This window comes from Canis aureus, chromosome 13 (assembly GCF_053574225.1).
Source record: "Canis aureus isolate CA01 chromosome 13, VMU_Caureus_v.1.0, whole genome shotgun sequence".
Lineage (NCBI taxonomy): Eukaryota > Metazoa > Chordata > Mammalia > Carnivora > Canidae > Canis > Canis aureus.
The window spans coordinates 11,330,349-11,346,653 of NC_135623.1; the positions used below are offsets into that span (position 1 = coordinate 11,330,349).

The window sequence follows — 16,305 nt, forward strand, 5'->3', positions numbered from 1 at the left end:
GGGGATTTTATTTTATTTTATTTTATTTTATTTTATTTTATTTTATTTTATTTTATTTTATTTATTTTATTTTATTTTATTTTATTTATTTTATTTTATTTATTTTATTTTATTATTTTATTTTTATTTATTATTTTATTTTATTTTATTTATTTTATTTTTTATTTTATTTATTTTATTTTATTTTTATTTATTATTTTATTTTATATTTTATTTTATTTTTTTAATTATTTATTTTATTTTATTTTTTATTTTATTTATTTTATTTTTTATTTATTTTATTTTTATTTATTATTTTATTTAATTTTAATTTTAATTTTAATTTTTATTATTTTTTTGACGGTGACCACCGCTTTTATGGGCCTGCAGATTTTAATACTTGGCCTGTTGCCTCCCCTTGGCTCAGGGCCTGTACTGAGGCTTCTGTCAACTTTTGGTCCTTTCTCACTTTGAAGATAACTTTTTTCTACCACTTGTTAGCCAGTTTCCTTTTACACCATTTGTATCAGGAAACCATGTCTTCTTCAGCTTTGGGTCCAAAGTAACAAACACAGCAATAGCTAACACTTAAGAAGCTCTCACTGTGTGTGAAGCACTGTTCATCCTCACAGCAGCTGACAAGTAAGTGGAAGCACAGAAAGGTTTTGTAACTGGCTCAGGGCCCCCCCATCCAGTAGGAAATGGGTCTGGGATTTGAGTCCCAGGCAGTCTGGCTGCAGAGTCACACTCCTACTGTAAGCTACATACTTTTCTGAATTTCTCTTCAAGTAAACAATTTTGGATGCTGCTGTATAATGGATATGGAATTCTTATGCCCTGGATCCCGAAGCACGTTAAGCTGACATGAGTGGGGAGGCTCTGTAGTACATTATGCAAATGACAAAGGGACTTTCTCTGTGGAACATCTTGCAGGCTGAAAGCACATCAGAGGCTTCACACAGGGAAAACGTTTAACTGTGAATCTGAAGGCTGCAGCAAGTACTTCACCACACTCAGTGATCTGAGGAAGCACATTCGAACCCATACAGGAGAAAAGCCATTTCGGTAAGTCTCACAATTTTCCCTTCCCTTTGTCGCTGACCAGGTTGTGGCTGGGTCTCTTCATGTGCCCTGACATTTTTCAGAGCAGAAAGAAAACTGCCCCTGTCAGTTCTTTGGCAGCGTTGGCTCTCCCCAACATAGCTACAACCAACTACTCCACACAGGAGGAGTGATGACAGATTCTAAGAGCATCCTTCTTTTGGACTGTGATGGCCTTTCTGCCGCAGGGTTTCCCCTTTTCAATGAGCATTTGTTGAAACTCAACGTGGGAGGCACTTATCAGTGCTAGAGAAATACTAAGACACGCTCTTCTCTCGGGAATATCGTCTAGTGAGAAAGAACCACAAGTAACCAGACAGTATATGAGACTGAGGTGCCCACACAGCTTTGAGCACAGCAAAAGGGAGAGCAACCTAAAAATCTAGGTGGGGAGTGGAGGAGATGAGAGGGGAAATGAGGGGATAAGAATGCAGGTATTTTGTTGCTTGTTGTTGTCTTGTTTTTTTTTTTTTTTTAATTTTTTTTTTTTTTATTTATTTATGATAGTCACAGAGAGAGAGAGAGAGAGAGAGAGAGAGGCAGAGGGAGAAGCAGGCTCCATGCACCGGGAGCCTGATGTGGGATTCGATCCCGGGTCTCCAGGATCGCGCCCTGGGCCAAAGGCAGGCGCTAAACCGCTGCGCCACCCAGGGATCCCTTGTTGTTGTCTTGTAATGCGTGTGTATACACACACATATAGGAGCATCCATTTTTGTCTGTATATTTCAGTCTCTATATATGTGTGCACATATGTATATTTAATGTACCCACACATAAATGTGTAACTTTGAAGGAAGGACTTGTATGATCTACCTTCTTCTCTGCTTATAGCATGTGGCATGGTTCTGGGCATTCAGTAGGGGTTCAAAAACAAGTTTGGGATGATTATATGACATTTTCTTTTCTTTTTTAATATGACATTTATTTATTTATTTATTTATTTATTTATTTATTTTTAATATGACATTTTCTTAATAAGATTATGAGTTGTAAGGATTCCCCCTAAATATAATACAGATGTATTATTAAAAATTGCCCATAAACCTTGTCTCCAAATTGTGGCAGAAGAGACTGCTGTTACATACATGGCATCACATGGGCTACCTTTCCCCTCTCAAGTCTCTCATCTCCTTATCAGGATCCTTTGATGGTGTCCCTGTCTTCAGGGACAGTCCACTCTTAAATACTAATTAAATGGAATGGTGTTCTAAAATTAAAGTTTCATTCCTGAATTGTAATCCCTCTAACAGCAAGAGTATTTACTTACTTAATTAATTAGTAAGTGAGTGAGTGAGCTGTATGCCCAACATGAGGCTTGAATTCACAACCCCGGATTAAGAGTTGGATGCTCCACGGACTGAGCCAGCCAGGCACCCTAAAAGCAAGAGTGTTTAGATTCTAGTTAGTTACTCTCCAGATTCTGTGAAGCTTGGGTTACTTTTTACCCCATAAGGCTGTCGAGGGGACTCTAATTTCTATTCAGTCACATGCATTTTTGTGATGATTAAAACTGCTAATTTTTCTTGAATATTAGATGGGACTTTAGACACAATGATTATGTATTATTAAGGAGTCAAATGCTCCAGAGAAGCTTTCTACTTAAAGAAATAAAATACTTTGGCTTACAAGAAAATGCATTCATTCATATAAATAGTTATTGAAAGCCTGCTATATGCAAGAACAACAAGCCTGCTATGTGCAAGAACTACGGCAGATATAAAGGACTACTTGGACCCTGCCCTTCAGAGTTTATAATCTAGGAGAACAGATAACAAATGTATACACATAGAGATAAAATAATATTGGAAATTACAGGTGCCATAAAAGAAGAACATAGATAAATGGCTCAGGAGTTCTCAGGAGGGAAAGATTTCTTCCAGCTCTGGTTATCAAGAAAGTAAAAGAGAAAGAAGTGGGTCTTGACACTGAAGGTTATAAATAAGTCATTACAACCATTATATATTATATATCATATGGCCAATGTAGTTGGGAGTGATTTTGTTTTGGTGTTATATTTAGGCTTCCTGTCTTTGTGAGAGCCTCTCTACCCACTATTGACATTCCTAGTTTTCCACTGGCAGTAGATTTTCCGTATCAGTTCTGATTGTCAATAGAATTCTGTTAAGTAATTCATCAAAAAGCTCTTATTGTCAGAGCTCTCAACATGTGACTTACTTGTAGGAGAAGAAATATTTATCCTGGACCATCAGTTCCCTCTGTTCCCACTTTTTTCAATGACCTGTCTTCATTTTCCATCTCTAAAACCAATTTCCTCAATCAGATCTCAGTGTTCTGAACGTTTGTTTTAGTTTGAGCTTGTATTTATAAGAGATGTTGAAGATAAAGGCCTGTTTACCTAATGACTGCTGTTTCTCTTTGCTTAAACAACTTACTTAGGTGTGATCATGATGGCTGTGGGAAAGCATTTGCAGCAAGCCACCACCTTAAAACTCATGTCCGTACACATACTGGTGAGTTTAAGCTGATTTTTTTTTTAACCTTCATCAAGCTATGTTTCTTTGGAGAACTGTAGAGCTTCATGGAGGGAGCAAGCCTAAATCAGCGTAGCCTTCACCTGTAATATTTGAGTTTCTTTCAGAAGTAAAAGGATGTAAAAGTTGGACTCAGGAATCCAGCCTTAAGAAATGAAGCCAGTGGGGCACCTGGGTGGCTCAGTGGTTGAGAGTCTGCTTTTGGCTTAGGTTGTGATCCTGGAGTCCCGGGATCGAGTCCTACATCAGACTCTCCTCAGGGAGCCTGCTTCTCCCTCTGCCTATGTCTCTGCCTCTCTCTGTGTGTCTCTCATGAATAAATAAATAAAATCTTTAAAAAAAAAAAAAAAAGAAAGAAAGAAAGAAAGAAAGAAAGAAAGAAAAAAAGAAAAAAGAAATGAAACCAGTACAGAGATTCTCAAAGAACCTGTGACGGAAAAAAAAAAAAACTACTCTTGTCTTTAAACTTGCCAGGAGCAGGCCATTTTGCTCTACATTAAGTTTTAGGACGGAGATGGTTAACATGTAATTTTTCCAACGACTATTACCTGAACCCTCGTAGGAATATTTACTTCCCCTGTTAGGGAAGAGTAGAAGTCTGAATCCAGTGAAATAATGTTATGGAAATACTAATACTACTTGTCATTCTTGCAGGTGAAAGACCCTTCTTCTGCCCCAGTAATGGCTGTGAGAAAACATTTAGCACTCAATACAGTCTCAAAAGTCACATGAAAGGTCATGACAACAAAGGACACTCATACAATGCACTTCCAAATCACAATGGATCAGAGGTGCGCAGTGTTTTGTCTCTTGTTTTGATCTAGGCAGCACAGAACAGCAACAGTTGTTTGTATATCAAAATGAAAGGGCAAAATGTCTTCTCTATGTGTCTGTCAGTGAGAGGGAAGAAATCAGGGTCAAGATCTGTATCTTTGTGATGGGGTGGTGCAAGCAGAAATTTCAGCCCGTGCCCTGTGCTTCAGCTTTTGATTCAGCTCTGCCTCTTTCCCATCAGGTATGCCTTGAAACCAGTAAGTGGTTTCAGAGGTCTCACATGTTTCCAGAGGGTCAACCAGATGCTCTAAATGGGTCTCATTTTCTCATTTGTGTTTATGAAATGTACATCTGTGGTTGCATTTGGAACACAGATTAATGTTTTGTCTCACATGTCTGTTTAATCTGTCATTGGAGAACCAGGTAGAGTCTGGAAGGTTTCTTGCCCTTTTGAATTGTCCATAGGCCAGAAGGTTTGAGAGGCACTGGTGGGAAGTGCTGAACCACAGAACATGCCTCTGCAGAGTTTTGGACAGTTTGTTCTTTGCCAAGTCCCTCCACCATATCTCCCTCTCCTCTGCAGCTCTGTTCTGGAGAGATCCTGGGAGAAATTTACTGGTTTTATTTCTGTTGTGGTGGTGGGCATTTATGTATGTCTCTTAAACCTAGGAAGTGAGTATTATTATCTTCCTATTTCAAAGATAAAGAAACTGAAGCTCACTGTCCCCCTTTTGAATCATTAGGTAATACTGATTTCGATTTTGGGAGAGACAGCGTATTTAAATTCTGTGGTTTCCAATTTTTAAACAGCAGAAGATCCCTTCCAACAGATTTCTGCCCATATCTTATTAGTAATAATAACTAACACTTACTGAGTGTTTACCTTGTGCCAAATTCGATGTTAAGTGCTTTTATATGGACTGTCTCACTCAGAAGAGCTGTGTAAGGTCAGTGCTATTATTAGCCTCATATTACCAATAAAGAAACTTTTGAGATAGGGAGAAATTAAATTACCTGCCTGAGTATCCAGAGTTTGTAATTAGTCTAATTTAGGCAGGCAGTCTGATTCCAGAGCCTGGTTCTTGACCCCTATGTTGTGAGAGGCAAAATAACATGAGCTGTGAAGGCTGTGGCCTCTGGAGCTCCGCTGCCGATCAGATGGATGCCTTTAGGCAAATGGCTTTTTTGCGCCTTGGTTTCTTCTTCTGGAAAGCCAGATAAAAATACTAAGATCTGAGAGTCTTTGCTTACTAAGCTGCATGTATTAAGTCATGATCAGTCTTCTTATTCATGTGACAAGCCAAGGACACTTTAATTGGTGACAGCCCCTTAAGCACTGGGATGCCCAGTGCATGGTGCTCAGGTCTTGTCTTCTCTGGCTCACAACTCAGTCCCCGGTGGTGGGAAGCTTCTCCTGTCTCAGGCTTTCAGTGCCATCTAGATTGCCTCTGAGTCCTAAATAAAGATCTCCAGCCTGGATCTCTTCCTGAACTCTACACTTGTACAGACAATCCCCACTTAGAATGATTTGATTTTATGGGTGCGAAAATGATATGCATTCACTAGAAACCATACTTTGAATTTTGATTTGAATCTTTTCCCGGTCTAACAGCAGGTGGTATGATCCTCTCTTCATTTGATCTTAGCCAAAAGGCTGAGATGTGATATGTATGATTCTCTCTTGTGATGCTGGGCAGTGGGAACGAGTCACAACCCCCCCGTCAGCCCTGCAATAACAAGGGTAAACAACTGATACACAACAGACCCATTCAACCGGTCTGTTTTTTCCCCTTTCAGTACAGCGTTCAATCAATTACACGAGCTAGTCAGCATTTTGTTATAAAATCATCTTTGTGTTAAATCATTTTGCCCAACTATAGGCTAATGTAAGTGTTCTAAGCGCATTTCAGGTAGGTTGGGCTGAGCTGTGAAGTTTGGCTAAGTAGGTGTTCGATGTATTTTTTGACTTAGGATGGGTTTATCAGGACATAGCTGCACTGTAAGTTGAGGAAGATAATATATATTCAACCTCCTTTTTCAACCCAGAAATCCTCAGTCTTTTCAAATGTGATATGTCCAAACCTCCTTGGCCTCTGGGTCCCTATCTTAGTAAATGGCACCTCTGTGTCTTCAGTGGCACAGGCCAAAAATCTTGGAGTCATTTTTGATACGTCTTTTTCCCCCCTCATACCCTACGTCTGTCAACAAAGTCTCAGCTCTACCATGAGAATAGATGTGGAATCTGATCACTTCTGATACTTTGTTCAGGCTGGTATCAGCTTTTGTCTGGATTACTGCAGTAACCCACTAGGTGGTCTTCCTCGAACCTCCCCCTTCTCCTCACTCCCACCCTGCCCTGACACAGACTGGTCTACATATTTCACCCAGAGCAATCTTTCTAAACCATAAGGCAAATAACTTCTGTCCTCTGTTCATAACTCTCCAGTAGCTTCTTCCGTCACTTACAGCAAAAGTCAGAATCTGTACAGTGGCCCACAAGGCCCTATAGACTCTAGTCTCTGGCCTCATTTACTTCCTCTCACTTTAGCTGTACTGTCTTCTTTGTGGTGCCTGGAACAAGGGAATCCAATCCCTGCCCCCGGGCCTTTGTATTTGCTGTGCCCTCTGCTTGGAACATTTTTCCCAGATATGTGCATGACCCATGCCCTCTTCTCTTCAGTATCTGCCCAAATGCCAGCTTATCTAAGAAGCCTTCCCTGGTCTAATAAAAGGGCATCTCCTGCCCCAGCCGTCTCTATTTCCTTTACCCTTCATAGCACTTAGCATCATCTTGTGTTCTTCAGGGATTTTGTCACCCTCTCTCCATCCCCCCTCACCCCTCCCATGTAAGCTCTGTGGTGGCAGGGACCTTGTTTTGTTCATTATTGTATCCTTGGGCCTAGAACAGTGCCTAATACATAGTAGACGTTCAGCGAATATTTGTTGAACGCATGTATGAATGGGAACATCTGATCCATGAGGTAAGCAGAGTTACCACTTAAAGTGTGTGGTAAATTGCAGCTGGCATCCTAGGAATCCAAAGTCAGAGTTAATCTGACTAGAGTTAGTTAGTTAGTGGGAAAGTATAAAGCCTCAGTTCTGCTCTGAGTAAGGATCCCTGAGGTGCTGGGGACACAGTGATGCAATGGAAGATGGACTTCTCATCAGAAGCACTGGGTTTGTGTTCTGCTAATTAGCTGTGTGATTTTGGACAGTTCGCTACCAGTCTTAGCATTAACTTTTTCATATTTAAAATGGGAATATAAAATAATACTTCAGGTTTATATGAATAGCAGATGAGATCATGTGAAATTGCTTTGTAAATGGTAAGACTGATTATACAAATGTTATTAATTTGCTATTATTACAGCTTTTGTTACTCTGGAGCCTGAGTCATGAGATAATTCTTAAACTCTTTATTAATCATCTTTAAGAAATATGACATTCTTTAAAAAAAATAAGACATTCTTTTAAGAATATCAGGATTTTAAAAATTAAAATAATTCACAGAGCCCTTGCTTTGGATGGTTTTTACCTCTCCAAGTAATAAATCTAGACATTTGGAACTGTAGGGACATTGTGATCAACTGTTTTATTACATGCTATGCTATTATAAATCCTGATTTTTTTTTTGTTACTCAATTAGAATTTTTTCTCCTTCACAGGATACAAATCATTCACTTTGTCTGAGTGACTTGAGCCTTCTGTCGACAGATTCTGAACTTCGAGAAAATTCTACAGTAAGTGTACCTCTGATACGGGTGTGAGAAAAATAAGTTCAAGAATTGAGCACTCCCTTTGGTGGGAAAATTGAGGGAGGCCAACCTTTGCAGTCTTCCAGACTTGGTTGTGTCCAGTTACTGACCCGTTAGGGCTATTTTGGTTTTGGTTTTACTTCCTCATAGAGCCTCCATGGGAGAGCTTGTTCTCTCTAACGCCTGATGCCTTTACTCACCTGATAACCTCTGGCCCCAGAAGTTTCATTCTTTTGTTCACCTAGCAAATATTTATTGAGTGCCTAGTCCATTGGGCAGTGTGTTGGTACTGAGCTTGTAGTGTTAAAAAAGTAGGTGTGGTCTGTCCTTGAGCTTAAAATTAGTCTACTATAAGGGGGAGCCAGAATTCACCCAGAATTCCAGTTTGCAGACTTTCTCAAGCCCTGCCAATCTGACTAGAGTCTGTCTTGGAGCTCACTGCATTGGCATCCCAAAGGGAACCTTCTCTATAAGCCTTCTTCTAAAGGACAATCCTACTGTCTCTTGATTGGATGGCTTCAGTTCACTGTCTTTGGAATTTCCCTGCCACTCCTGTGGCTCTATGATGTGCCTTGCAGGCCACTGCATGAAGCCTGAGGTTATACTCCTTCCTGAGGATCCGTGCTTTACTGTGTCACCAACGCTGGTTGTTGTAAATTGTTTGTAGTTTTTCTGTAGTAAATAAATGTAGCTTGAGTTAGATTTTCTATGAGTATGTGCACAAGTAGAAAGGAATCAACGTGGTAGGAAGTATTTGAGCAGAGATGGAAAGACTCAGAAATGCCATGAAATGTGTGCTGTTTCTCAAAGTGTGATCAGTGGAGTCATCTGCAGCACTTCTGGCGACGTAGCTGCTTGGGCCTCATCACAAGCCTGCTTCATCAGTATCCCCTGGGAATGGCTTCTGACACTGTCTTTTTACATAAACACCCCAAGGCTTAGGTTCTTCAGTAATGGCAGAGTTACTGGTATCAGACCAACCCTCCCATAGAAAACAACTACCTATGCTAGGCAAATGATCAAGAACAACTACTTGAAGGCACCAAAGAGCAACCCCCAAACAGGCAGAAGTAAAGCTCAGAAGAATGAGCCATGTGGACAATGTCAAAGGCACTAGATAGGCTTTCAAGTATTACAGCTTGTCAGCCTCGGGGCAAGCCCCAGTTGACACCAAATAAGATGGCTAAAACTCAGTAAACTTTCAGGCACACCGGCTTAAATAACCAGAGGACAGAGTTCAGAGCTACCACAGCAACACCTGGAAAGTGAAGAGCCACATAGTGGGAGCCCCAAGCTCTGTGTATAACTGTTCTCATCTCTAGTTGGCCCTAGAACTGTATGTGTGTGAGACAGGCCCTTAGCAGCCCAGCTGAGGCTGAAGAACTGGACAAAGAGGCAGCTGTTGTCCCCCACAGGGAAGACCGAATTTGCTTGGGGCACAGCCAGACCAACAGACTATTCAAGCAGACAAACGGACACTGTCTCTTCCAGGAAGTATAACAGAATCCAGAGTCTCAACAGCATATCATTTACAATGTCCAGGATGATCCAAAGTTAGTAAACATAAGAAGAAAGAGGAAAACATTAATCCTACTCAAGAGCAATGGTAATCTGTGGAGATGAATCCCAATATGAGTGAGATGTTAGAATTAGCAGACAAGGATTTTTGTTTTTAAGTTTTTTTGTTTTTTTTTTTAAGTTTTTTTTTTTTTAAGGAATCTTTATACCTGGGGCACTTGGGTGGCTCAGTGGTTGAGCATCTGCCTTCAGCTCAGGTCATGATCCCAGGGTCCTGAGATCAAGTTCTGCATTGGGCTCCCCGCAGGGAGCCTGCTTCTCGCTCTGCCTATGTCTCTGCCTCTCTCTGTGTCTCTCATGGATAAATACATAAAATTAAAAAAAAAGCCCCCAACATGGGGCTTAAGCTCATGATCCTGAGATTAAGAACCACTGACTGAGCCAGCCAGGCACTGCAGTAAACAAGGAGTAGCTCTTTTATGCTCAAGGACCTAAAGGAATATGCTTGTAATTGAATAAATATGAAATCTCATCAGAGAAATAGAAACTATAAAAAGTGTACCACATGGAAATTCTGGAACTAAACCTGTATCTGAAGTAAAAAATGTACCGGATGGGTTTAACAGCAGATCGGAAAGGACAGACAAGAGAACCAGTTAAATTGAAGATGGAGGGTAGCCCGGGTGGCTCAGCGGTTTAGCACCACCTTCGGCCCAGGGTGTGATCCTGGAGACTGGGGATCGAGTCCCGCATCTGGCTCCCTGCATGGAGCCTGCTTCTCCCTCTGCCTGTGTCTCTGCCTCTCTCTCTCTCTGTGTCTCTCATTAATAAATAAATAAACTCTTTAAAAAAAAAAATTGAAGATGGAGAACTAGAAATGTACCAAATGAACAAACATTAAATAAGCACCTCATATGATTTTTTATGCCTATTCACGTTTTAGAGCTCATAGTTTAAAGTGAAATTTCTATACTGGATGGCCTCAATGCCCTCTGAGTTATGGAACCTAAGATTTCTGAGTGTAATATCTCTTTAATCTCAGAGGTGTATTAAATGGTTCAAGAGTCCACTCCTGGCCAGGGCCATGACCTAGGACTAAAGAGCTTTCTGGAGCACTCAGGTCATCAGATGAGGAATCCTGGTTTGGAGGGACATTAAGTACTTAAAAAAAAAAAAGAAGAAGAAGAAGAAGGAAAGCCTTTTTTTAAAAAAACAAAACCACAATTTACATCAGCAAGAGAGAGGCTCTGTCCCTTGGGGTCAAATTACATAGTGTACCCTCACCACCCAACAGTTACTCCAGAATTGGCAATACTCTCGTTTTTAGTCTTTCATTCTTAAGGCCACAATTCCTTGAAGTAATAGAATTAATTTTGCTTTGTTCTACTTAAAAAAAAAAAGATGAATTGTTAATATCAAATACATTTTGAGGACATCATCTTTTTCTAGGTTTCTGGGCAGCTGCATATGTATGTGTGTCCTGGAAGTGAGCCTCAGTTTGTTCAGATCTTTCGTTAACAGAGGGTTGGAGCAGCTAGGAACGGGCCTCTGGGCCTCATGGCTCCTGAGCTTCAGGATCCATCCTGGTCCTAGACAACTCCCAGGGTTCTTGGTCTCTCTGCTCCAGGCCCTAGAGGCTCAGCCTGTTCTCGTCTTCTTTACTGTGTGTGGGGAGCTGCTCGAACTTGTTCTGCCTCCAGGTTTGTGCCCTGAAGCCTGGCAGCGACTGAGTCCTAGTCTCCTCAGTATATATATATATATTTTTTTTAAAGTTTTGCAGTCCTGTACCTCTTTTTTTTTAAATTATTTTATTTTTTTCATTTTTATTTTATTTATGATAGTCACAGAGAGAGAGAGAGAGGCAGAGACACAGGCAGAGGGAGAAGCAGGCTCCATGCACTGGGAGCCCGATGTGGGATTCGATCCCGGGTCTCCGGGATCGCGCCCTGGGCCAAAGGCAGGCGCCAAACCGCTGCGCCACCCAGGGATCCCTATTTTTTTTAGTGTGTAAAATACTTTTTATTGAAGTATAATATACATACAGAAAAGTACACCTATCACAAATATACAGCTTAATGAATGATCACAATTCATCACATCCATGTAACCAGCACCCAAATCAAGAAATAGAACATTCCCAGTATCCCAGAAGCCCTCCACCCTTCATGCCCACTAACAACTATTACCTCTCCTTAGGGATAACCACTATCCCAACTTCTAGCAACGTAAGATGGATTTGCCTGTTCTTGTGCTTTGTGCAATTGGAATCGTGCCAGTTGTACTGGTTTGTGCTGGCTTCTTTCTTGCAACGTCATGTTTAAGAAATTAATCCATTGGGCAGCCCGGGTGGCTCAGGGGTTTAGCGCCACCTTCAGCCCAGGGTGTGATCCTGGAGTCCTGGGATCGAGTCCCACATCAGGCTCCCTGCATGGAGCCTGCTTCTCCCTCTGCCTGTGTCTCTGCCTCTCTCTCTCTCTCTCTCTCTCTCTCTCTCTCTACCTCTCATGAATAAATAAATAAAGTCTTAAAAAAAATGAATCCATATTGTTGCATAGCTGTAGATCATTGGTTCTCCTTGGTGAGTAGTAGTACATTAAGTGAATGTTCCACAATTTGTTCTCTCTACTTCCCTTGGGTATATGGATAGTTTCTAGTGTGGAGCCCTTAGGATAATGCTGCTGGGAACATTCTCATGGTGATCTCTTGGAGTCACACAGGCTTATTCCTTTTTAACAGTGTTATTGCTGATAATTTGTAAACCGGTAAAACAAAAATAACCACCATGAGGAAGTTGTTGAGCTGACAGTGTAGTGGGGTCGTTAGCTCACTACTTTTCAAACTGAATTATAAAGTAGGGGGTAAGGTTTACATTTTAAGGACATCAGCACAATAGAGAGTATCAGAAGACCTGGCGTGTAGTAAGGAGAAGCCTCGTTTCATAGACTTTTGTTATATAGTACGGATAGTTATGTAATGTGAGGGATGTATGTGTGCACATATAAATTGTTTGTGGATATATGAAAAATGTAATTCTTACTTTGCATCGTGATGAAAAGTTTGAAGTCTGCTATCTTGGCCTGTGATTTTTTTTTATAATATTTTATTTATTCATGAGAGACAGAAAGAGAGGCAGTGACATAGGCAGATGGAGAAGCAGACTCCCTGCAGGGAGCCCGATGCAGGACTCGATCCCAGGACCCTGGGATCACAACCTGAGCCAAAGGCAGACTCTCAACCACTGAGCCACCCAGGCTCTCCTTGCCCTGTGATTCTTAACTCCCTCTGCACTGGAAGCAGAAGTCCTGGTGTAGATTTGTGTCTTCAGCATGTGTCATGCTGGCAATCAGATTCACTCATCTTCCAGTCAGTGGAATCATGCTTAGAATAATTAGCCTCTTTTGATTCAAAGGGGCAGTTTCATTTCAGACCTCTAGGTTGCTGGACAGTTGCACTCACCACACTTGCCCAGGCCCAGAGTGATTCTTTCCCCTCCCAGCAGCAGAGTTGTTGGAAAATGACCTGTAAACACAAGTTGGCACTGATGCAGAATACGGCCTGAAGATGGGTTTTGGTTGGTCTATACAGTGCTTTGTTTTCAGTTACTTGCTTTTAATTACAAATCAGTAGATTTCACATAAAAATCCAAATTTCAGACCATTCTTGAGCTCTGAAGTCCCCACTGTGCATATGACAGGGCTATACTCCTCAGAAGCACTGTAGGTGACTAGAGCTCAGGCCCTCCAGCTTGCCACAGCCTGGGTCCCTGCACCCTTGCTTTACTTCTGTTAGCTGCCTGTATTCCTCGAGGCATGCTCGCCTCTGTCACTCCTGCCCTATGAAATGTGGGGGGAAGGCAGACTGGAGGTAAAAAAAATTGCTGTCCCCTCCCCTTAACCAAAGACAAGCCCAGGGTGCCTGGGTGGCTCAGTGGTGAGCATGTGTCTTTGGCTCGGGTCGTTATCCTGGGGTCCTGCGATCGGATCCTGCATCAGGCTTCCCACAGGGAGCGTGCTTCTCCCTCTGCCTGTGTCTCTGCCTCTCTCTGTGTGTCTCTCACGAATAAATAAGTAAAATCTTAAAACAAAAAACAAACAAACAAAAAACAAAGACAAGCCTGGAGATGGCCATTTTATTTGGTGCCTGTCAGGAGTCAGACCCTCAGGCATTGTATTTTTGAGGGTCCCCCCCATTTTATCTTATTTAAAATGCCTCTGACATTTTTTTTAATTCTTAATAACAAAGAAACTTGCAGTGACAAACAATAGTGAGTATAAGGCAATAACTGTTGCCTCTCATGAAAAGTTTCTTTATATTGTTTGATTTACTACCATGCATCTATGTTAGACTATTGTAGATGTTATGTAATGACATATATATTCACAATATATTATTATTACAGGAGAAAAGCAGGTTTCACAATATATTATTCACAATATATTATTGTGAAGGGTATTCACAATATATTATTATTACAGGAGAAAAGCAGGTTTCAGGTAATGGATATAATATAATCCCATTTTTAGGAAGGATTTGGTCTTCTTTTAGGTCAGGGGTCAGGAAGCTGGTTTTTGTTTGTTTGTTTGTTTGTTTGTTTGTTTTTTGGAAAGGGCCAGATAGTAAATATTTTTGGCTTCGCAGACCGTAGAGTCTCTGACACAACTCAGCTCTGCCGTCAGAGCATAAAAGCAGCATAGACAGTAAATGAATGAGCATGCATCTATTCCAGTAGAACTTTACTTCCAAAAGCAGGCAGGTTGTCTACAAGTCATAGTTTGCAGGCTCCTGTTTTAGAGTATCTGAGGACCCAAATCTAAAGTGTCCAAGGTTTAGGAAATAGATGTCCCCTTGGAAAGGGAGAGATTAGAAACAAGCATTTTTACATTTATGTGTGAATGTCACCCACTGTGCTATCATTTCAAAATGATCAAAGAAGATCATTTTAGTTCTGCTGCTTTGTGTTCTCTCCCAGTGAAGCATTGCTTCAGGATGACAAGTCTCATGTCTTTGTCTCTGTCAATCACAGGGCCAGGACCTCAGCACAATTTCACCAGCAATCATCTTTGAATCAATGTTCCAGAATGCCGATGATACGGCAATTCCGGAAGATCCTCAACAGACAGGTTTGTGCCACAGACTCTCTTCCTGCTCACATCTCCGCACTGGGCAAGGGCGCTCCCTTTGTTGACACACTGATGCAGACACGGTGAAGTAGCATTTCAGTTCCTTTGAAAGAAGTATGCGTGGTGAGGGGTCCGGCAAGTGCGGGCCTCTTGTTCGATTCTATTTTTTCCTCTCCTTCCCTCAGCGAGAGTCTGTTTGAGGGCCTGTTTTTCCTAGCCCTTCAAAAGAAGAGGGTCTCCTTGAAAAGCATTTGTTGGCTTTCAAAAATGAGAGGAGCTGTGAGCTCTCTCTTCTTCTAGTGCGATACCGTGCTTGTGAGTGGGCAGGATCTGCGAACGGCGTTGGATGCATAGATCCTTCTGTGTTTGAATGAAAATCTGTCCCTGAAGCTTCACAGCAGTCAGAAAGTATGTTCACTGGTCATGCCAAAAAAGGATGTCTAGTCTCTTTTCCAGAAAGGCCTTAGAATACCTTTTTTTAAATGGTGAAACCTATGGTAGCTCTTCACGTTTGTAAGGTGGGGTCACTTATGAAGCCTGGTGCTTCAACCAGAGTGGTCGTTAGATGGAAAGCAGAGAGCCAGCCTTCTGGGATGAAGGTATTGGCTCTAACGGTCTTCAGCTGTCTTTGTTATAGCCATGATGACTGTGTTTTGTGGCTCATGTAAGGCTTGGGATATGTATATATATTTCTATTTCTTTTTCTTGCCAGCTGCCTTGATTGAAAGTTTTAATGGTGATGCAGAGTCAGTCAGTGATGTTCCGCCATCCACAGGAAATTCAGCATCTTTATCTCTTCCACTTGTACTGCAGCCTGGCATCTCCGAGCCACCCCAGCCTCTACTACCAGCCTCAGCACCGTCTGCTCCTCCGCCTGCTCCCTCCCTAGGACCTGGTTCCCAGCAAGCTGCATTTGGCAACCCCTCTGCTCTCTTACAACCTCCAGAAGTGCCTGTTCCCCACAGCACACAGTTTGCTGCTAATCATCAAGAGTTTCTTCCGCACCCCCAGGCCCCGCAGCCCATCGTACCAGGACTTTCTGTCGTCACTGGGGCTTCGGCGGCGGCCCCAGCCGCAGCAGCAGCGCCCCAATCACAAAGTACTACTGAGCCCCTGCCAGCCATGGTCCAGACTCTGCCCCTGGGCGCCAACTCTGTCCTGACTCATAATCCCACCATCACCATCACCCCGACGCCCAGCACGGCCATCCTGCAATCCAGCCTAGTCATGGGAGAACAGAACCTACAGTGGATATTAAATGGTGCCACCAGTTCACCACAAAACCAAGAACAAATTGTAAGTATTCTGTCTAAATGGATCCACCAGGGTGAAGTATAATTACGTAGGTGACACGTCCCGAGCTTTGTTTCGTAAAGGAAAATGTTTACCGTATCTGCCCTGAAACCTGTGATTTGGCCTCTTGTCATTGTCCCTGTGATTGAGTGCTAGAAATCCAGGGAATGGTGTGCTGCATACCTATATAAGGAAGCAGTAAAGCAGCCCAGCACCAGCTAGGACAGCAGAGCAGTCCACTAGACTGCGGAGGTTTAAGAACAGTTTAAGAGA

The 16,305-nt window shown here is 41.9% G+C and overlaps 1 protein-coding gene across 4 annotated transcripts in view; it reads left to right on the top strand.

Annotated features, from left to right (window-relative positions):
* Positions 1–16,305, top strand: part of MTF1 (metal regulatory transcription factor 1) — a 43,602-nt gene that overhangs the window by 17,553 nt on the left and 9,744 nt on the right. For all 4 annotated transcript variants that reach the window (XM_077844696.1, XM_077844695.1, XM_077844694.1 and 1 more), the window contains exons 4-9: positions 913–1,044; positions 3,478–3,551; positions 4,227–4,363; positions 8,012–8,086; positions 14,643–14,739; positions 15,452–16,035. In XM_077844696.1, coding sequence (XP_077700822.1) covers positions 913–1,044; positions 3,478–3,551; positions 4,227–4,363; positions 8,012–8,086; positions 14,643–14,739; positions 15,452–16,035 — 1,099 coding nt within the window. The remainder of the gene's footprint in view (positions 1–912; positions 1,045–3,477; positions 3,552–4,226; positions 4,364–8,011; positions 8,087–14,642; positions 14,740–15,451; positions 16,036–16,305) is intronic.